This window comes from Medicago truncatula, chromosome 2 (genome assembly GCF_003473485.1).
Source record: "Medicago truncatula cultivar Jemalong A17 chromosome 2, MtrunA17r5.0-ANR, whole genome shotgun sequence".
Classification (NCBI taxonomy): domain Eukaryota; kingdom Viridiplantae; phylum Streptophyta; class Magnoliopsida; order Fabales; family Fabaceae; genus Medicago; species Medicago truncatula.
This window is the reverse complement of record NC_053043.1, coordinates 33,100,981-33,123,596: the sequence shown is the minus strand read 5'-3', so window position 1 is coordinate 33,123,596 and position 22,616 is coordinate 33,100,981. Positions and strand designations below refer to the sequence as shown.

General features: G+C 32.8%; 2 protein-coding genes, 1 long non-coding RNA gene and 5 other non-coding genes across 9 annotated transcripts; 4 read left to right on the top strand and 4 right to left on the bottom strand.

The window, feature by feature from the left end:
- Positions 1 to 2,196: 2,196 nt before the first annotated feature.
- Positions 2,197 to 2,323, bottom strand: LOC112419617 (small nucleolar RNA snoR86). Its single transcript, XR_003009742.1, has one exon. It is a non-coding gene; the product is annotated as a small nucleolar RNA snoR86 (small nucleolar RNA).
- An 881-nt stretch (positions 2,324 to 3,204) lies between these two features.
- LOC112419640 (small nucleolar RNA snoR116) lies at positions 3,205 to 3,287 on the bottom strand. Its single transcript, XR_003009765.1, has one exon. It is a non-coding gene; the product is annotated as a small nucleolar RNA snoR116 (small nucleolar RNA).
- Positions 3,288 to 4,446: 1,159 nt separating this feature from the next.
- On the top strand, positions 4,447 to 6,877 carry LOC25486916 (bifunctional cystathionine gamma-lyase/cysteine synthase). Its single transcript, XM_039831061.1, has 5 exons — positions 4,447 to 4,462; positions 4,847 to 5,080; positions 5,212 to 5,481; positions 6,353 to 6,426; positions 6,616 to 6,877. Exons 1-5 carry the CDS (start codon positions 4,447 to 4,449, stop codon positions 6,727 to 6,729), a joined length of 708 nt encoding a protein of 235 aa, XP_039686995.1. The 3' UTR covers positions 6,730 to 6,877.
- Positions 6,878 to 8,466: 1,589 nt separating this feature from the next.
- Positions 8,467 to 10,295, top strand: LOC25486915 (uncharacterized). The gene is made up of 2 exons (XM_024776030.2): positions 8,467 to 8,944; positions 9,438 to 10,295. Exons 1-2 carry the CDS (start codon positions 8,625 to 8,627, stop codon positions 9,919 to 9,921), a joined length of 804 nt encoding a protein of 267 aa, XP_024631798.1. The 5' UTR covers positions 8,467 to 8,624; the 3' UTR covers positions 9,922 to 10,295.
- Positions 10,296 to 11,809: 1,514 nt separating this feature from the next.
- On the top strand, positions 11,810 to 11,881 carry TRNAD-GUC (transfer RNA aspartic acid (anticodon GUC)). The gene has a single exon. It is a non-coding gene; the product is annotated as a tRNA-Asp (tRNA).
- A 67-nt stretch (positions 11,882 to 11,948) lies between these two features.
- Positions 11,949 to 12,022, bottom strand: TRNAI-AAU (transfer RNA isoleucine (anticodon AAU)). Its single transcript has one exon. It is a non-coding gene; the product is annotated as a tRNA-Ile (tRNA).
- Positions 12,023 to 12,636: 614 nt separating this feature from the next.
- LOC112419104 (uncharacterized) lies at positions 12,637 to 15,796 on the bottom strand. Of its 2 annotated transcripts, XR_003009162.2 has the most exons (3): positions 15,587 to 15,796; positions 15,233 to 15,338; positions 12,637 to 12,995 (listed from the first exon to the last, which is right to left on the bottom strand). It is a non-coding gene; the product is annotated as an uncharacterized lncRNA (long non-coding RNA). The 2 variants fall into 2 exon arrangements; XR_003009161.2 differs by having other exon boundaries at positions 12,637 to 15,338.
- LOC112419627 (U11 spliceosomal RNA) lies at positions 14,571 to 14,692 on the top strand. The gene has a single exon (XR_003009752.1). It is a non-coding gene; the product is annotated as a U11 spliceosomal RNA (small nuclear RNA).
- Positions 15,797 to 22,616: the final 6,820 nt, after the last annotated feature.

The window sequence follows — 22,616 nt, the reverse complement described above, 5'->3', positions numbered from 1 at the left end:
AGCGAACGCTTGGTGTTCATATCCACCGTATCGTAGTTCTTTGTTGTATTTTACAGCAAATTAACTAAACACGTCTATTTATACTAGCTTATGTGCATCATGGACCACCCAAACTGTCAATGCAACCTCAACAACACAAAATCAACTACAACATCGACAATTAACAATCGCTGGCACCAAGGACTGTTACCAGCCGATAGCACCAAAGTTAATTAACTGTCGCATCGCTCTGGTCACAAAGACTGGACCTAAATTTATGTGTCAAGCCTTCACAAATTAATACATCCATTCATTCTTAACTATTTTTTCATACATTAATTCATTCTTAACTCCTTTTTCATACATTCATAAATATCAAACAAAATTCAAATAAAAACATTATTTTCAGCCAAATTCATTCACACGAAAATTTATTACAACAAAACAAAATTCAAATAAAAAAGAACTACATATCCAAATCAAATTCATTATTTTCAACCAAATATCAAGAATAACTAAACATAACACTAAATCTCCATGGGTTGCCGCCTCCTTTTGACTATCTGATACGTAGTGGCCAGAATCATCGCATCATCCTCATGATGACACCATGATATTCATCGACTTTCTGACCATCACGCAACACCTCATTCGCCATGTTGAATCCGTCTTGTATGATACTCGGTGTGGAGGGATGCTCTCTAGCATGATACTGATCAATAATGTGAAAGTTGTTCTATCTTTTGATTAATTAGTGGTTTATGTTTCGAGTGATGTCATTAGTATTTGCAAAGCACCATTTCAATTTAGATCACGTACTCCTCACAAGTGTGTTGTTAGAAGGGTTGTGAAGTTTAGAGTTTTGTGTTCAAATTGTCCAAATTTTTTTTCTTGGTGATTTGATTCGATTCATATGTGGCATGACTCATTCCAGCTCTCGACAGTTTGGGTGAAAATTTGTACAAAATCTATTCTTTAAGTGATTTGATTCAATTCATGTATACTTTGAATCGAATCATTCAAGCTCCCGCTTGTTTGGCTCATGAAAATTGATTTTGAATCGATTCAAATTATTTTGAATCTATTCAATCTTCATATAATCATTTGAATTAATTCAAAGTTTCTCTAATTTATTTAATTTTCATGACAACCCTCTACACCCACATTCTTATTTCTGTTATCCTTTTACTTTCAACAATCTAATTGTGATATATACCATTTGATTGTGAGTGTTAATTTTGCATTAACCTAATCTCAATTTGTTATTAAAGTTTATAAACATTCAACTTATTCACGATTAAACTAAAAAGTTAACCCCTTAATTATCATATAGATCAACAGACCTCCTTATTAAACAAATTTTTATTGGATGAGAAAGATTATGGTTGTGTTCTTGGGGGTGAATTCTATGAAGTTATGGATGGTGGTGTTGTTGAATGGAAAATGGTATGTATGGTGGATGATTGATGTTAAAGTGGTGAGAATAGAGGTGGTGGCCCTTGGAAGATGAGGAGGTAGAGAAGATGAGGTGGTGGCTCTTGATATACAATTTTTTTAATTAAAAAAATTACGTACATGACGTTCACCTCACATCAACTTTAATCAAGTCAAAATTGAAAAATGCAAAAGGAGGAGAAGATAGGGGGCAACTAATGAAAAGTTAAGAAGCCAAAAATGCATTAATTCAACAAATAGCCAGGAACAACGTCTCTTTCTTGTAACTGCAATTTTCAATGCAATGCCATATATTAGTTGATTTTTCAATAGAGGAGTTACTGTCGATTTAACAGTTTTAATTAAAATTAATATCTTGCTAATTTATTTTGGTTTTTCAATTTATTGATACTTTATTCAGATATCAATTTGTGAAGAGATTATTATTATTTTTAAATTGATTGATTTTGATTCAAGAATTGAAGTTGAGGCATTGAAATCACAATAATTGAAACAAGAATCAATCAATTTAAAAATAATAATAATCTATTCAAAAATTGATATATAAAAAGTCAAAAATTGGATTAACAGAAGTTTTTTACGTTTTATATCAGCATAACATAATTTTTATACCAATTCTCATATACTCTTTTGTCCCTTAATTGCAATGCCAAGCCATAACTTATTACTAAGCAATGAAATAATAGTCCATTTTATAGTTATTCCACAAAATCAACAGAAGATTTGCTGGATTATATCAGAAAAATTAAATTAACAATTTAAATTGTAGCGACTTGTTCGAGGCCATATTCAAAATTAAATTAATTTGATAGGCACGGAGAATCGCCAATGTTTCTTAATTTTGCCAACCTTCAATGCAAGTACAAGCCATTAGTAGACCCTCTTGCTCTGCAAATTGGCTTTTACCCTCTCAACAACATTAAACAATTGAAGAAATTAGATTATTTAGAGATCTTAAAGGTATACATATGGCAATGAATATCTTGAAAATATAGGAACATATGAATGCATAAGCCTGGGGTATAAAACAAGGGCCAATACCAGAATTTCAGTTCCAAATTATTATTGGCAACGTACAGCACTGAAATCACTATCAAATAAATGAATCAGAGACTCTAAATTGTTGCCTTTTTGTTTATCTCAACATACTAAAATCCTAAACACTCAATTAGACTAAAATAAGGGCCCAAGTTTTGTTTCAGACTTCCAAATCAAGAACATTCAACACACTAATTACGCACCCAAAATGGCCCTTGGTATTCAAGGAAATCTCCTCATATAGGACTTAGGGAGAGAAAGGATACGGAAATAAGAGTATTAAATGATATTGAATTGGAAAAGAAACACTATATAACCATAAGTCACCATTAATGAAACAAATAATCACCAGAAATTAACTCAAATAGAACATAGTGGGACTAATGAAATGCGAATAAGAGTGTTAACTGATATTGAATTGAAATAATTATAGGGTAAGACCAACGATTAATCAAAAAAGAAATCTCAAAACACTGATATAAGCTTTTAAATCATAGCTACGATAAGAACCAACATAAGCACTGATATAACATAAAATTGAAAATATAGCAACATCTGAATGCATAAGCCTGAAGAAAAATCTAAGGCAAATGCCAGAATCTCAGTTCCAAATTGTTATCGGCAACGTACAGCACTGAAATCACTATTGATCGAGCGAATCAGAGACTCTAAATTGTTGCCTTTAGAAGCTCAAAAGCTAAATCAAATCAATAAAACAAGTAAAGTAAAAATAGGCTCAGATTGTATGAGTTGGCATCAACAAGCTTATTTAGCTTTCAAAGTTTGATGGTATACATAATTGATCATCACTGCCGCAAAATCAAAGATGAAACCATAACTATATAAACTAAGAATCAGAAGAAAAAAAATTGAAAAAATTTATGCGAATTGAAAAGGAGAGCTTGAAGAAGATGCGGTGATTGAGAACTGAAGAAGATGGCGAAGGGTTTAAATAGGTAGGGAAGAAAGCAACACCGAAACCCTAATCAATCTTTTTGGGCTTCTCATTTGTGGAGTTGTTTTCGTTTGGTGATTACTATCACTATCCCCACTTTTTCTTACATACACGTCTCATTTGTTTATTTTGGTTCTACCCACACTTCTAATTTGTTTTCGAGTGAATATTCAGTATGATTTTTTTTTTTGTTACAAACGAAAATAAGAAAACAGAAAATATTTTAGTTAAAAATTAGTTGACTGTTATGTGATTTATATTTGAAGATATTTACGTAAACGAGTTGAACAATAATTCAAGTTCAAAAGTCATGTTTGGAGTCAAAATCTACTGATTTTTTTTTTGAAAACTCGGTATCCGATCCAAGAATCGACTAATCCGAGGGGACACTTGCGGGGGGCCCGTTTAAAGCCAGAGCAAGCTCTGTATGGACTTAGCCCACCGAAATTGGCACCGAAGGGAATCGAACCTGAGACCTCTGGAGGAGCAAACTCCAAGATCCCAAGCCAACCACTAGGCTAAAGAATTAGGTCTTAGCTTCCTGTCAATTTCGCGGAACCTAAATAAATTTTTGATAAAATGAAAAATTAATTTTGAATAAATTGCTAGGAGGCGCAACCTAAATAAAGATTAGGTCACACACCTAAATAAAGTTCGAAAACAGAAAATATTTTAGTTAAAATGAGTTAAATTTTTTAACAGTATAAGCCTAGGAGGCGCAACCTAAATAAAGATTAGGTCATGCACGATCCATATCAACGCTGCATAAATGAGACAAACCCAAATTTTTAGTACAACGGATAAAATCCTATGTCGAAGCATCATTCAAATGGGATGATGTGGGGCGTAAGTAGCCCCTAACTTCATCATCAATGATAAGCATCATCCAAATGTGCCTTTGTTATTTTAGCTATCAAATACACAAATGTGTGACCTTTTATTCCAATGTGACCTCAACGACATATGAGTGATGATAAAAACAATCAATAGCGTAGTTAAACTCATAATCACTATTAGTAATGGGTTCGATTCCAGGTATGATCATACACTCTTACCCTATTTAAAACCCTACTTACACCTTTTTATTACTTTGGCATGAGAGTGTCTTTGTAGGTAACCCCCCTTACTTGGAGAATGAGCTTATAAAAATAAGAAGCGAAGACCGAAGTAGCAAACTTGAAGTTGACATCATTGGTCCAGGTGATCCATCTTGATCGAGCACCACTATATAAAGACAGTTGCGTGCCATTCCAAAGATAGATTCATTATGCACAACTTTTCACCAACTCTTCTTGAGAGTTCTCTATAGTTTTATAATAGAAACAACAATATTTAAACTTTAAAAAGGTGAATTCATCACTTTTCAATTCAACGTTTCTATATTTATTTCATTAATCAATGTTTAATGACACTCTTTAGCATTTTCATATTCTGAGGCACTTCTTTTCTATACATTTGATAGAATGTTCTTGTCGAAACTACTAGCGGAACCATTGGCAGTGGCATTCATTGCAGCTTACAAGCTAACATTAACAATGCCGGCTTCCATGAGCCTTGAGAGAAGAATTTTGCTTCACACTTTTGTAGCTGAGGTGAGCTGCATATCACGGATCCTGCTAGGCTTTAATGGTAGTCATCAAAAGGCCGACGTCTGTATGAATGTTATAAAATATCTTATAATATATTTTTATTAATTATATTGTAGCATCTTAGTTTATCTCATAAGATCAATTTAAAATTTAGAGTGTCTTATATTAACTTTTAGGATTAGTTTTTATTTACAGATATTATTATAAACTGTTTTCTGATTGTATCCTCCCTATATTCAAGTTACTATCAAACTAGAATCAATAATATTAAAGCTTTTATTATTTCTATCCTCTTTTTTTATCTAAAATCTATAAACTTTAAAACATTCTTGTCGATTCATCAGGAAACTACTGGCCCTGAGATATGGAGAGACTCTGCAGGGAAAGTTGATGCCCTTGTAGCCGGTAATAGGAACAATAACAGGTGCAGGGAAATTCCTCAAGGAGAGAAACCCTGGAATCAAGGTTTAACTCCTTCTACTCCTTCAACTCTTCGCTCAAATTAGTTGAATTATCTAACCCCCCAAATGATTAACATCTTTCTCACGATCACTTCATAAGACTTTACTTTCTTCCCTTGCCGAGTTTTGTCTGGATTTGAGATGCTATTCACTTAGTAAGCCAAAAGTATCTCAGCTTAGAAGTTACGACATGCCACAAAACAGTTGATGAAATTGACTGAATTACCTATTTCTTTATTATTCTCACGATGAACTATTTGAAATGAGGTAGGACACTAACTCCTATGGCCACTTAAAATTTACATCTATTTAGGGGTCTATTTAAATTGACTTATTTGAGCTTATCAAATGACATAAACACTTGCAAGAGCTTTTATAAGTTGTTTTCAGCTTATTTCCGTAAACTCTACATGATAACTTATGAAAACAGATCATAGCTTATATAAACAGTTTGATTTTATTTTATCTTTTATTATAGAAACAACTTTTACATAAGCACTTATAGGATAAGTGTCATTGCTATACGCGCTAAAATAAGTTGTCTATCCAACAAGGATTGATTAGGAACTTCTTCCTAAACTTCTTTTGCAATCAATCTTAGAGAAGGACTTTTTCTCTAAGAGTCTTACACATGATTTGAATATTTGGTTTTAAACTTCTTCCTAAACTTCTTCTCTAAGAGTCTTACACATGATTTGAATATTTGGTTTTTAACTTTATTTTTTGTTATAGAAATAGCATATACATAATCACTTATACCATAAGCGAAAACTACGTTTGTGTTTTCCTGTTAGTCATTACTGTTGCACTTCAATGTTTTTCAACATATTCCGTCTCTTTATGTTGAAAGTTATGTTTCCCCTTGTTTATGTTAGGAAAGAGACCAGAAAATACCGGGAAGCTCATTGCTGTATGTCGGTTTACAAGCTTCAAAAACAATATGGGAATGGTATATTCACAATTATGAAACAGTTTGTCACTAAAAAACATACACCTTCAATTTTATGTCATAAATATGTAAAAGTTACTTTGAAAAAGCAAGGCATATTATGTTTTTCTAATGCCACACCAGAGAATACTTGATATTAGTTATGTGTGAATCTTATCAGTCACTGCCGCGTTGTTTTGTTTGGTTCAGGTGGTGTTCCCTGGTTTCAGAGCGCGTTACCTTTCTTCTCAGATGTTTGAGTCTTATAAACACGAGGCCGACATTTCATTACAGGGAACTGCTACTAGTCTTCCTCTAGGTTAAGGGACTTTGGATTCACTCTGAGTCCGAGATCTAAGAGTTTTTTTTTAAGGCATAGAAGATTTGTGTTGATGACTTATTTTGGCTAAAATCCAGTTTTAATGCTAATTTGAGGAGAAATTCTTGCATGAGTTATATGCAGCAACAATGTACGGACTTTTCTATTCAGATATTGACAAATAAGGCATTTTGAAATTCATGAGTTCATATTAATGCGAGACCAACATAATTTAGTGAGACCCGTTTCCAAAATAATACGGCTCATTTGATCGTTTCAATCTTTTAATTAGAATGTATTGAAAATAATGTATTGAAGGCCGTGTTGCTGACACTCCTCTATACAACCAAACTAAGGTTTGTCGGTTCACGTGAAAATGAACTTGTTTTTGTGCGTAAGGATGGTTTTGGTTTTGAATCTTGTGAATGAAAAAAAATAAATGATAGGAGAATTTTTCTCCCTTATAAAGGGTTATTTGACTCTAAGTCAGATTATATAGAGCCTCTAAACAAATAACAATAATATATGACCAAGGACACGACACCTCCCCCAAAACTTATTGTATTGGACATATAATTGACTTATATCATTGCTAAAATTATGCAACTTGGTACCTATTCCAAAACACTTCTTTATATTTGGTGTAAGTGATAACATATAAGTTGTCCTGGTCCATGGTCAATTAAATCCAAGTGTTGAATGCAATTTTGGCATATGATATTGCACTACTAATGTGTTGAAGGAAACTAATCTGAATTTGTCAAAACCATTACAACATTACTTTGTTATAATGGTATTGTTATTGCACTTATAATAGCTATAATAGAAACAAAACAAAAAGATGCTTAAATGCAAGGTATCCTGAAAAGGAATGTGCTCCTTCATTGTATTGGCTCTTTGAAAGAAGTTAGAATCTTTAAGAATATCCATTTTAGAAATCCTTTTGGGAAGGACCTTCTTTGTTTGTCTGGTTTCTGTTTATTGTGTCCTTTTCAATTCTAGGAGCCTAATCCAAAATAGTACTACAACATTATTATGCACCTTACCCTTCAATTGTGTTCAAATTTTGGTGATATATACAATACAAAACTATATCAAATTTTAAAGAAATTTGTATCACTACTAAGGCATGTAATGATGTAGCAATAAAAAAGAGAAAAAAAAAAGACATGTAAATGTTGTGATAAAAAAGCTAATGTATAAGTAAATTCGGTATTAGATATATGGAAATGAGGAGAGAACTTTTAGTATAGTTGATAATAATTCAGTTCAGATTCTACGAGGAACTGAGTTTGAATCTTGTTGTCGATGTGAGAATCTCGTTAGTGGATAATATGAAGTATCGCTGTCAGTTTTTTCTTAGCTTTGAGGCTTTTTGTGTCTCTAATAAAATTTGGAACCTAAGTCGCTTAAACTTTTTCAAACCTATGAAGCACGGACACAGACACGATACGGACACTGATACGCCGACAACGCTAATAATTTGATAAGATCACATAATTAAGTGTAATTATAGGTGTCAATGTCATGTCGATGTCGGACACGACACATGTCCGACACCGGGACATATCTAATCTAAAGAGTGTCTGTGCTTCATAATTCCAAACTAAAAAATAATAATGTTGTGGGAAGGACTTTTTCTGGTATCTATTTTTCCATAAAAAATTACTCCCTAATTGAAAGTTAACATATTATAAAATGCAAGGTCAAATATGCAAAATGACAAACTTTGTTTCTATTCTTGGCAATCTCATTCCAACATTCAAAGCCACTCAAACATCACACAATAAAACAAAGTTAACTTAACAACAGCCTCAATTTGCTTCATCACTCATACTCACAAACACAAAAACAAAGTTAATACTAGTACCATTGAAAACCATTGAAGCATTAAAAGGTTATGGCTTTTCTTCTACCAAACTTACAACCTTATCTCCTAACTCAATCAAAATCCAAAGACAAACTCCTTCACCAAACTCTTTCATCACTAAAACCCACTTCACATTTTCTTGTATCTTCCACTTCATATGATTCTTCTTCTCCCTTAGCCACCCTTCAAACTCCAACTTCACAGGTTAACACACCACCAAGTGTTCAAGATAAACATCAACAACAGCTGCCAAAAGATGAATTCTATGTCAACCTTGGACTTGCTGTGAGAACTCTACGTGAAGACATGCCTATGATCTTCATCAAAGACCTCAATTATGATATCTATAGGTTATTTCACTCTTTCTCGCCTCATTTCACCATTTATTATAACATCTTTTTTTGATTATTTTTGATAATTATTTTAACTTTTATTATGTCATTATCCCTATTATTAGCCTACGAATATTATTAAATTGTACTATATACAGGACCGGACATCGAGTTTTCAAAAATAAATAAATTGTACTATATACAAAGATATGTTCAATTTTTATTTTTTTTCTTCTAAGACAAGTTTTTTGATGCTTAGGAGTTGAACTTGGGATCTCGATATTTACAACACTAGAGCATGTAACATTGACACACCATATGTACCAACCACTTGCGCTAGACTCCAATAGTATTAAACTATTGATAAATGATATAATTTTTTTAAAAAAAGATAGCTAGTAATTTGAAATGATGTTTATATTTTTAATTTTTTGTTTGTTAGTAAAATGAGCTTATTACTAGTAGTGAATTTTAAGGAGCTTATTTTCATTAAAATTTGATCATTTTTCAGGGATGATATAACATTTTTGGACTCTTTGAACACATTTACTGGAATTGAAAAGTACAAATTGATCTTCTGGGCATTGAGGTTTCATGGAAAACTCTTGTTTCATGACATAGCACTTGATGTATATAGAGTGTGGCAACCTTCAAAGAATGTGATATGGATTAGGTGGAACCTTAAGGGCGTGCCGCGTGTCCCTTGGGAAGCTAAAGGAGAATTTCAAGGTACTTCAAAGTATAAATTGGACAAGAATGGCAAAATTTATGAACACAAAGTTGATAACTTGGCATTCAATTTTCCCAAAAATATTAAACCAGTTTCAGTTTTGGATTTTGTTACTTCATGCCCTGCTAGTCCAAACCCTACATTTTTGTGGGGTCGTGTGGATGTTTACTCTTCTTCATGGATAACTTTATATAAGGCAGTTAGGGAGACTTTGAATCAAGAAGGGAGTTTGCTACCACAAGATGGTCTAGCTCCATGCTCGTAAGTATCATCTATCAGGGACGGATCCAGAAATTTTAAGTCGCAGAGGTATAACTCGTATCTGTAAAGTTGTAGGAGTGATACTCGTATAATATATGGTGTATAGTACATGTTGAGGCTACCAATATATTACAATATATACACTATAATATTGAGTTTATCGATGTCGGCTATGTGGATCCGCCCGTGTATAGAGCTGAGCTTAATAGGTTAGATATAACGAATTTAAATGGTTTTTCTTCAATGATAAGAGTGTATATAGATAGGCAAGGATACAGAAGTGTTGAAGTTGCTCATTCTGTTGTTGGAGGAAATGTAGATTCCTATGTTTGATGATATATATGATATACAGTTCGTATTCTAAAGTTAATTTAATAATTTATATTTTCTTTGACTCTTATAGTTTGAATCTGGTCATTTTTTCTTGCATAATTGATGTATGGTAGTATGGATCACACTTATATATTAAATGGAACAAGATTCTGTAATTGTTTTACGGTAGTAAGTTTTATGCATTCTGTATTGTAGTTCTGTAGCCAATTTTAATTCAAACATTTGAAACTCGGCTTATGATTTTGGTGATTATTTCCTTGAGCAGCATTTTTTTCTCTAAGATAAGTTAATCTGGAAATGGTAAAATATGATTTGTCGTATAAATTGTCTTGTAGAATCCAATTTCTTTTGATCTTTTTCGCGATCAGATACATAGACCTGGGTTTGTTTTGACTTATTAAAAATATTTAAAAAACATACTCATACAATCAAATTTACTAACATTTAACAAACTAAACATGATATCTAGACAATCAGCAATAATAAAATCAATAGCCACAAGTTTGAGTTTTCCGCGTACACAATTAACCACATTTTCCATCCATTTCAATCACCACATCGCACAAGTTTTGTTCCTAGGCCCAATTGAGGCACCATCTCAACCCCATTGTCTCGGAAATTGTTTGGCCGCTTTTACTACCCGCGGCGCTCACAATACCATCATGACTCCTAGCTATCAATCCCTAGCATGCATGACCATTGTCGAAACAGCCAGCATGGCAGCATCGTTCCAGCTAAGGAGGTCACTTCAGAGTCCGTGTCAGCTGCGTTACAGCCGGGGGATTGGGGCCTTGGTGCAAGCTAAGATCTCCTGCACAATTTTATGACTGGAGAACAATTTTGCTTTTGATCGTTTTCTAATCATATGTTTCTTAAATTTTGATATCCATAGCACTTGGTTGTAGAGTGTAGATCACACTTCTCCTTTTATCCCCATTCCCCAACTCTTTTGTAGGAAAATGTTAACGGTTAGTTTGTTAGGAAGAGGGTGAAATGTTAGTGTCAAGGATCAAATTTCGGATCACCAACATATAATTTATTCAATGCCTCAATCCATACCATTAGACTAGTCCTTCGGAAACAATGGTTGTTAAAGTAGAAAAACAAACATGAAGCACCTATCCTGTCTAAATATTCGGCATACAACCTCGAATTGAAAGAGCATTGCTATATGGCACGAAAGAGTTTTGTGGACGAGTTGCATGAAGACACTGTTTTAGAAAAGTAAAATAACAAATCAGTTACCATTTGGCAGAATTTATAGGGCTACTGGCTCATGACAGACATATGGTGTATCATCATGCAACTTGTTAAAAAAAAAATCATGCTAGTAACTCTTTGTACCATGGAGTATTTTCATTTCAAATTATACTCAATGTGTATAAAGGAGAGCTTTTCATGATAGCTCAACTAAAAAACAAGTGTTATGATTTATGAATGATAAAAGTATCTTCAATCTTATAATGTCTATTCACATAGAATTAGTCTACGAGAAACTACAAGTATAATGGAGTTGATTGCATTTATATATTATTCTGATATAAAATAGACATCAAAAAGTCGTTGTAGTATAGTGGTAAGTATTCCCGCCTGTCACGCGGGTGACCCGGGTTCGATCCCCGGCAGCGGCGTCTTTTTTTTACTTTTTTATTTTATTTTTTCAAATTAACATTAAAAACTGAAAAAAAGAAAAAAAATTGGCCCATGCAGGTTTCGAACCTGCGACCTTCGCGTTATTAGCACGACGCTCTAACCAACTGAGCTAATGGGCCATGTTGATGAATTTTTCCCTGATAGGAAATATGATGCCTTGTTATTATGTGTTTTTGGGTATCAAATTGCAATGCAACTTCGCAAGTGTAATTCCTCAAATGAATTACTTTTTTTAGGGGAAAAAATTATATAGTTGTACTTCATTATTATTTACTGGTAAAATGTGACCAAAGATTGTACCCAAAAAAAAATGTGACCAAAGATTATTATTATTTTTTCGGTTAAATATATTTTTGGTCATTATAAATATACGAATTTTTCGTTTTAGTTTCTCTAAAATTTTATTTTGACTCTGTAGTTCATATAAAAATTTTAATCACCATTTTTAGTCCTTATTTTTAAGCCAACTCATGTTTAACCTTTGTATTTTTAATGAAATTGTGGAGAAATATGTAGAATATTGTAAAAATCTCTCTCAAAAAAATTAGAAAATTTTAACAAAACAATGAATTAAATATAAATTTTTAACCGCAAAAAATATAAACATTCATATTTAATTCATGTTTTGTTAAAAAATTCTATTTTTTTTGTAGACATTCTTATAATATTATAAATTTTTCTAAAAAATATAAATTAATGTTATCTATCTAAAGTATCTTAAGTTACAAGTGAATTGATAAAAAAAAATTAATCACACTCCTATTTATAATGTTTCTACAAGTGTACATTCGTTGGACGAAAGTGATGCTCGCCTAGTAAATCAAGCTTTGCTCAATAGAGGGAAAAGTCAGCCGTCCTATGTCATTTTCTGAAACCACCTTAGTTAGCTGAGCCAACCGTTGCTCGCCTAGCAAAATACTCTTAAGTATTTTCCATGGATTCTTTGTTTGTACTTGCTTTCCCTACTTCACTCACAATTCGCCTTGAGAATCAGGCTTTGCCCAAATATCTTTGAGATGATCTAACTTGACTAATTTGAACGAGTGTACTTGCATTGCATTGTTTTATTATATTGTAATCACGTCAAAAAACCTACAAAAAGGTGAGAGAAATAGAACATAATAGCTTTCTCGCCTATTTTATAATAATAACTATATTTATATATAATTGGGAGTTTTTATAACTTTTTTTTTTTGAGAGAATTGGTTTTTTTTTTTGTACTTGATTACTTGCAAAACACACATACAAACACGTATACATGTGATGATATGAGTATATCTTCGATACACTATCGTTGTAAAGAATTTATACATTATCAACCGATCATAAATTGACACATCAATAAAAACGTTGAGTTTAATCTCAACTATCATGAATATCACGCATAAGATGATTTATGATTTGTTGACAAATACAAGTTCTTTTTACGACAATGTTTGCCAGTTAAATCTTACACATATACGAGTGTAATAATTACATATTGATAGTGTACATTTTTTTTGTAAATACGCCAATCATGTTTAACCAATATTTCGTGAAATAATTTTATTAGGTATAATTTTATGATTGCGTCAAGGTAAGATGAGACCTAAAACTAAGTGTGATATAAGATTGAACAACTCATGAGAAGAGGCCTCCTATGTGTAATTTTTGTTAGGTATCAAAGGGAGAGTGAGGTCATAAAACATAAAACTAATGGGAGCAAATCAAGTGGGGACCTCACATGTACAATTTTTTTTTTTTTTTGACAAATGTACAATTTTTTGTTAACTATAAAAATTGAGACCAAATTATTTAACTAGTGGGAAAATCATGGTACGAGAGGTAAAGAGGGGCATAGGCCACATATATATACACCTTTGACTAAGTATAAGAATGAAGATAAAATTGTAGAATTGTTGATAAAAATTATGAAAATGAGACTAATGTGCAATTTTAGATAGATATCAAAATGTAAGTAAGGTCATAAAATTTGATGGTTAAATATATAGAGAGATTATGAAGGTAAAACGAAGGTCTAAAGTAAGGGTTTTAGTAAATTTTCGTAGGGTCGGTCCATATAATGATCTCTCATATTATATTATATTATATTATATTTAGTTCATTAGGTAAGGTTATAATATGTCGACATTATGTCTTTGCTTCTACAACATCGCTTACTTCATGCCCATTATACAAAAAGCTAATACTATAAAGATGATACTTTATTGAGAATACTTTAGTTAATATCATATCAATGTGATTATTTTTTATGTTTATCTAAAGTTTTATATTTATCATAAAGGTGGTGAAACTATGGTTTTATTTAAGAGCTTTATATGTGATCTAGATTGATGGTTTTCTATACATACAAACATATGCTTTAACTTTTTTGCTAGCTATATTAACCAAATCAATAGAGAAACTTTACATATGCTCTAACAATAATCAAATCAATAGAGAAACTTTACATAATGGGCATGAAGTGTGAAATGTTGAAGTAGCAAAGACATAATATCGACATATTAACCAAACTAACAAATAATACTAATATCAAATATCGTCAAGTTGGTAAATACTTCATCCAATTCTATTTATAAAAAAAAATTTAGGTCAACAAAAGTTAATGTATCTGGTTAAAACATTAGACCAGATACATCAACTTTTCTTGACCCAAATGTCTCCTATAAATAGAGTCGAATGGAGTATGTTATGCTCATCATATTGGTGAGTGTTGTATGGCTATCAAGACATATGATTGACATAATTTTTGTGATATTATAAGGTTAGTTCGTCAAGTCGACCCTTCCATTGTAAAAAAAAAATAAAATAAAAAATAATACTAATAAGAAGGTTCACTGCATTTTTAGTGGGTTTTTGCTAGTGTAAAATCATAGATCTTGCATTTTGTTAGTGGCTTTTGGCGTGATAAAATATATTGTGAACCTAGAATAAATCAAAGTTAATCATGTGTAAAATTTGTATTTATTTTCTAAATTTTTTTACGTGATATTTTTTTAGGTAAATGTTATTAATTACTCCCTTCGGTCATATTTATAAGCAAAAAACAACTTTTTAAGTATAATTAATGTATCTGACCTATAATTATGATCGGATACATTAGTTATTCAATGAACCTAAAAAATTATTTTTTGCTTATAAATGTGACCGGAGGGAATAATTATTTAGGAGAATAGAGAAAATATTAACTCCATTGATTGAATCCCAAACTTCCTGCATAGATACCCAAACCATTGGACTATATTGTGTGCAGATAAAATTGTACGTATTTGGTAAACTTTGAGTGGATTATGAAATATATGAGTGTAAAGAAAATAGAAGAAGCCTACATGTGTAGGAGCAGTTTGGTTGAATACCACTAGGAAATTGTGAATCATTCATTTTTGCAAAATGGATGGTGTTGTTCAATTCCAGAGAGACTAAATCCACCATTTCCTGTCAAAAGTAACAAGTACACAAAGAAAACATAAAAAATAGTAAGAATAATTTACAGCATACAATTTTTATTGTTGGACATTGTATCTCCAACCACAAACTATAGACTAGTTTTTTTTTTTTTTTGAGAGAAACTATAGACTAGTTATTCTTCGAGGTATATATTTATTTAAGAAAATAAGGGTTAGTATCTACTAACCAATATAACATATTAGGAAAATACACTTTAGGTAATAAATCATAGGTACCTTAAATACATTTCCATCACCTTCTCGATCGTCAACCGTTTAACCTTGAAATCAAGGATAACAATGTTATTATTAACATATCTTAAGAAAATAAATAATATAAGTCCTACTTTTATTTTGGGTACAATGTAAGTCCTACTTTAATAAATAAAAAATATCTTTTTATTAAAAAAAATATATAATCAATTAATAACACAAGAAAAATCATAATTTTACGTAACTAAACGAACTTGAACCTAGTGGTGGTAAATGTGTAATTTTATGTATATTTGTTGAAAACTTTGGAAAATAATCAATCAATAAGAAGATAACTTTTGTAACAGCTATCCCCTAAAAGAGTAGTGCTTTAACTTTCTGCCTAATATATTCAACGTAAGGTACACTTTTTATAATGGAAATAAAGGTTGATGTTTGAGAAGCAAAGACATTATATCGACATCTTAACCAAAATAGTACACATAATGAACTAATATTAGGTTAATTACATTAGTTAAGGTGTTTGCATGACAACATATTGTCAACATAAGTTCATAAAAATCAGTCTTGTTCATCTTTTGTAGAAATGACATATTTTGGCACTATGGATGCACATCCTTCTATTCAATGACCTCATTTCCACTTTTTTTTGACTACATTTGTTACAATAAAGACTCAAATGCCATTAAATCCTAAAAGGTACTTTTGACAAATCATCCTAGAGCAACCCAAGTTATTTATATGTAAATTCCATATATGCATCATGCATGCACGTGCATGTAAATTCTCAATTAAATTTTCCATACAAATAATTATAACTAACTTTTATTAGGTGAATAAATAGGGTGCATTTCACATGGGAAAGTCTAAAAACTTCCTACCATAGGAAAGTTTATCTTTACCATTAGATTAAATATGAACATAGATTTTAGGGTTAAATATGTTTTTGGTCCCTATAAATATACCAACTTTTCGTTTTAGACCCTCTAAAATTTTCCTTCAACTTTTAGTCCCTATAAAATTTTGAATCACTACTTTTGGTTCCTATTTTAAAGTAAATTTTAGTATTTTTTTAACGAAATTGTACAGAAATGTGTAGAATATTGTAAAAACATTTCCCAAAAAAATTTAGAATTTTTTAAGTAAACATAAATTAAATATGAATTTTTAACCATAAAAAATATAAAAATTCATATTAAATTCATGTTTGTTAAAAAATTCTAATTTTTTTTGGGAGAGATTCATATAATATTATGAATTTTTCTGGAAAATTTGATTCAAAAATATGAATTCTACATATGAGTTTACTTTAAAAGAGGGACCAAAAGTGAAGATGGAAAATTTTTAAGGGACTAAAAGTTGAAGGAAAATTTTAGAGGGACTAAAACGAAAAGTTTGTATATTTATGGGGACCAAAAACATATTTAACCCTAAATTTTACTATGGTAAGTCCACACTATATCATCCACCACCATTCTCTCTCCTACACTCACCATCACAACCGTATTCCTTTCCTTCATCTCTCCATCTTGGTCTTCATTTTCAATTCATAAAAGAACACAAAAATCACAACTCATGAATTTGGGCAAAATTGTTTATCCAACAACTTCATATTCTCCCTTTCATCATTTCTCTCTCATTCATCTAAAACTCTGATTTAGAATTTGAGATCTGGAACTATTACCTTAATTTTGGTAATAATAGATCTAGTATGCCTAACCAATTTCATTTTATCAACAAAAACGTGCTATTAATCAAAATAACATAATACTGGTGAGCTACAATCAGAAGGAATCTATGAAACCCATATAAATGGAGAAACTATCATGCTACAAAAACAAACCTAAACAGAGGATTAGGTTCTTTAATTAGATTGAAGGTAGAATATTGTTTTTAATTGTGGGTTCCATAAACACCATGGTTTTTCAATTGCAACACATGGAGATTGTTTTTGAATTGTTCTTTAATTTTAATTTTTTTGTTTCTTTTTATTTTTCAAGATTTTTTAAGAACAAATGATGAAGATGGAAATGTACTTGTTGTAGTTTCATGGAGGTTGAAGATATTAAGTTGAAGAAAATGAGGTTAAAGTAATAGTTGGTGGTAGGTGAGTTGCAGGTTTACAAAATTATGTGATGGGGAGAAATATAGGAAAGAATAAAATGAAGAACGGAGGAGAGAGAACAGTGGTGTGGAAGTGTGTAAAAATTTTTAGTGTGGAGAGAGTATTATAATTATGTGTTCTTGATTTGATCTAAAGGTCAATATAAACTTTTCCATCGTGGGAAAGTTTTAGGCTCTCCCATGTGAACATCCATCGAATAAATAATTATAACAAACTAATTACAATGTTATTGATGTGAAGTATCCATTCAATTGTTAATGATTAATTAACATTGGAAAATCGGATGGATTATATTTAATAGGTCTCCCTTTTCGGTCCCAATTTTTCATGTGAAAATTTTGAAGAGAATTGTTGTTCCCACATGTGATAAGGCTGTGCCACACTAGTAAAATACGATTTTACCCCCTCGGCAGTTAACTGCTGAGGAATTTGAAATCCGGCTGCAGTTAACTGCCGAGGAAAACCTCGGGAGTTAATTGCCGAGGAAATGTTTCATATGAAACAGCCACCTGCTCCCCCTACACACTATTTTCTTCATCAACTTCATTTCCACCTCCATTCAATCCCAAAATCTAAATTTTTTTTTTAATCAATTCTTGATCCAAAATCATTCAAGCATCAAGCATAGGAGGTATCAACACACTTTTGACGTAAAAAAACAAGTATTGTGCATTTTATTCGATTGATTTTTTGGCTATTTTATGGGTATCTACGTCAATTACGTAGAACCCTGTCATGGGAATCTTCGGCAGTTAACTGCCGAGGAAAATTTCGGTAGTGTAGTGCCAAGGAAAACCTCGGTAGTAAGGTGCCGAGGAACTCTTGTGAAAAATTTTCACAACGAAAAAATGGCAGCTACTGCCAATTTTTCAATTTTTTTTTATTTTGTTTTTATTTTGTTTTTTGTTTTGTTTTAATTCATTATGGCATTGATGTTTATACATTAGTTAGTTGTTAATTCATATTTATGTGTTGATTAAATATAGTAATGGTAGAGAACGCGAAAGATGTTCCGGGAGAGACAAAACAAAATTTTGTCGAAAATTCCGGAGATGTCAAACCAGCTAAGGTTGAAGCGAAACCAAACATTGATGGAGCTTCCGTCCATGTTGAAGCTTCAAAGTATGTTGGCAGCTCCGGTGTCCTCCTACTTCAAGCCCACGAGTTCGACACGGCTAGGTTTTTTTTTCAGACGACGTTAAGTCGAAAGATAGAGATGAATTGCTTGAGTGGGTGCGTCGTCATGCAAATAAGGCGGGATTTACAATTGTCACACAAAGATCAAGCTTGATCAATCCAATGTTCCGGCTAGTGTGTGAAAGGAGTGGAACTCACAAAGTGCCGAAAAAAAAACCGAAGCATGCGAGAACGGGCTCAAGAAAATGTGGGTGCTTGTTCATGATTAATGGATATCAAAGTAAGCAAACAAGGGAATGGGGATTGAACATTCTTAATGGAGTTCACAACCATCCCATGGAGCCGGCTTTAGAAGGACACATTCTTGCCGGTAGATTAAAGGAGGACGACAAGAAGATTGTACGTGACTTGACCAAGAGCAAGATGCTTCCAAGAAATATTTTGATACATTTGAAGAACAAAAGACCACATTGCATGACAAATGTGAAGCAAGTGTACAATGAACGTCAACAAATATGGAAGGCAAATAGAGGTGACAAGAAGTCGTTGCAATATCTAATCTCGAAATTGGAGGAGCACAACTATACTTATTACTCAAGAACACAAAGTGAAAGTAATACAATCGAAGATATCTTTTGGGCTCATCCAACATCCATTAAGTTGTTTAACAATTTTCCAACGGTTTTGGTTATGGACTCCACCTACAAAACCAACATGTATAGGATACCAATGTTTGAGGTAGTTGGGGTCACTTCGACCGATTTGACATATTCGGTTGGGTTTGGATTTATGACACATGAGAAAGAGGAAAACTTTGTTTGGGTTTTAAAAATGTTGCGTAAACTTCTTTCGTCAAAGATGAATATGCCTAAGGTGATTGTTACCGACAGGGATATGTCTTTGATGAAAGCGGTTTCACATGTTTTTCCCGAAAGTTATGCAATGAATTGTTACTTTCATGTGCAAGCAAATGTTAAACAAAGGTGTGTCTTAGATTGTAAATATCCTTTGGGTTTTAAAAAGGATGGGAAAGAGGTGAGCAATCACGATGTTGTCAAGAAGATAATGAGGGTATGGAAAACTATGGTTGAATCGCCCACTCAACAGTTATATGCAAATGCATTAGTGGAGTTCAAAGATTCATGTAGTGATTTCCCAATTTTTGAAAATTATGCCATGACCACCTTGAATGAAGTGAAGGACAAAATTGTGAGGGCATGGACAGACCATGTGTTGCATCTTGGTTGCAGGACCACGAACAGGGTCGAATCGGCTCATGCTTTATTGAAGAAATACTTGGACAATAGTGTGGGTGATTTGGGTACTTGTTGGGAGAAAATACATGACATGTTGTTGCTTCAGTTCACTGCTATACAAACATCCTTTGGTCATAGCGTTAGCGTGTTGGAACATAGATTCAAAGATGTCACTTTGTACTCGGGGTTAGGTGGTCATGTGTCTAGATATGCTTTGGACAACATTGCTTTGGAAGAGACACGTTGTAGGGAAACCATGTGCATGCGAAATTGCTACTAAGCTCCTTGAAGAGAAGCCAATTTTATTGGATGAGATATACCACCATTGGATTAGGTTATCTATGGGTGAAGAAAGTAACGAAGTTGCTTTTTGTGTCGAGGTTGAGTTGAAGGCTATTGTAGAACGTCTAAAGAAACTCCCTTTCCAAATGAAGCTTGAGGTCAAAGAGGGTTTGCGGCAGTTGGCATTTCCTGAAACCACCTTGATGTCTCCACCACCACGAAAAGTACCAACCAAGGGAGCAAAGAAAAAAGTCGACATTGCGAGGTCTAAAGGAAAAATTACATCGACTAGTCGGATCCCTTCTTCGTGGGAGGTTGTTGATTCCCAAAATCCGGATAGCCACCGTCACCATCACCAACAACATCATCGTATAAAAGAAAAAAAGGTGCTCGTCTTGGTAAAACATCACTTTCCCCACTTCCACCACCTACTCGGTATCCAAAGCCTAAGGCTATCCGGTTATGAGTCCTATTGATTATATGCCACGCTTCATGCTTCCATTTATTGAAAAAGTGGTGGATGTTATCGGCGATGGACATTGTGGATTCCGGGCTATAGCCGAGTTCATGGGCTTGACCGAAAAAAATCATCTCATGATCCGTACACATCTTAAACGGCTTACATCCTCCCGCAAATACAAAAACTTGTGCACATCTTGTTGATAAGTGGTTGACTTTTCCGGACATGGGACACATTGTGTAACGCCCTAGTCGATATATTTAATTATTTTGATTTATGTGGAGTCTATATATATATGATTTTTGGTGATTTATGTGGTGTGTTTATTTTATTATATGGTTTATTTTAATAATAATTGGATTAAGTGAGAAATAATAATTATTTTGGAGTTTGGGGAGTTATTTAATATTAAATAGAATTAAAGGGAGTTAAATGGAAATAAAGGGAGTTAAGTAAGAGGGAAGTTAGGAAAATAGAATCAGAAGCAGTTTTACGTGAAAACCAACTTTTGGGAGAAAAGGAGAGAAGAGCAAGTAGAACTCAAGAACCATTTTTGCTGTGCATTTCTTTCTGCAATTCTAAGGTAAGGGTGAGGTTTACTTCAGTAGTATAGACTTTAATTTCTGAATTTGAATTTAACAGAGTTTTGGTGAGAATTGGGATTTTGGGGTTTTATGGTGGAATGTTGATTTTGGAGTTGTAAAGATGATTTTGATGTTAGAAATAGGTTCTGAGTGCATACAGTAAGTTAACTCACATCTGTAAACCAGTTTGGGGAGTGAATTGAAGAAAAAAGGGATTTTTGGGAAAAACCTGCTTTCTGCTCGTACTGATGTTCATCGCTCGCCTCGAGAGCATTCATGTCTCGCCTCACGAGTGAACAACATCATGGCTCGCTTGCGAGCAGACCAACTCGCCGTGGCGAGCAAGCCAGATCAAAACTTGATTTTTGAAATGTTGTTATAAGATGTTTTGGGGATGGTTTAATGTGCATAAATGATTTTAATGATGACTGGAGCAAGTTTTAGGTTAAAAAGATGAATAGGGAGCTTAAAATTGAGGTCTGAGTGAGAAAAATGTCAAAATTCCCGAGAGCACCTATTTTTCACTCGCCTCGAGTTCGCCTTGAACTCGCAATGGCGAGCAACCAGTTTTGTGAACTCGCCATAGCGAGCAGATGTGCTCGCAAGGCGAGCTACCCAGTTTTGTGTGCTGTTGTTGATGACTGTGATGTATGCTAAAATTATTGAATCATATATGTTGTTTAAGTGGAGTCATATGGAGTATGTATGCATGGTCAAGTTGTATGTAGATATACACAAGTAGGTCCATTGCATATGCATAAACAGCGGAGAGGACTCATGTCCTAGAGCACTGGTTGCTCGACAGCGGTGAGGGCTTCGGTCCTGATGAATGCTTTAACCATTCAAAAGCGGTGAGGGCTTCGGTCCTGTTTGGTACCACATGCATAATTGCATATTTGAGGATTCTTAGTGGTGTAGTGATGTCATGCATGAGTCTTTGTTGTTGGATGTAGTTGCCATATTGTTGATCATGATGATGTTTGTTGTTGCTTGTGAATTATATACTTATATTTGCAAGATGATGTATTTGATGTTAGGATGTTAGATTCAATTGAAGATTTTATTATCTATATTCTATATAGATAATAAAAAAACCGTAGATTATGTGTATCCATCAAACTAAAAATGTAAGCTAAAAAAAAATCATATATGATGATTAAAAATTTACTGAATACAACATTATTTTAGGGTTTTCTAAAAGAACATTATT

Excerpts from the sequence above, each read along its gene's own strand:
- LOC25486916 (XM_039831061.1), top strand. Across the intron at positions 5,081-5,211 it reads TCATCAAAAGGCCGACGTCT|ATATTATTATAAACTGTTTT; the intron begins GTATGAATGTTA and ends TTTTATTTACAG. Across the intron at positions 5,482-6,352 it reads AGAGAAACCCTGGAATCAAG|GAAAGAGACCAGAAAATACC; the intron begins GTTTAACTCCTT and ends TGTTTATGTTAG.
- LOC25486915 (XM_024776030.2), top strand. The coding sequence starts at position 8,625 with ATGGCTTTTCTTCTACCAAACTTACAACCTTATCTCCTAACTCAATCA. Across the intron at positions 8,945-9,437 it reads CTCAATTATGATATCTATAG|GGATGATATAACATTTTTGG; the intron begins GTTATTTCACTC and ends ATCATTTTTCAG.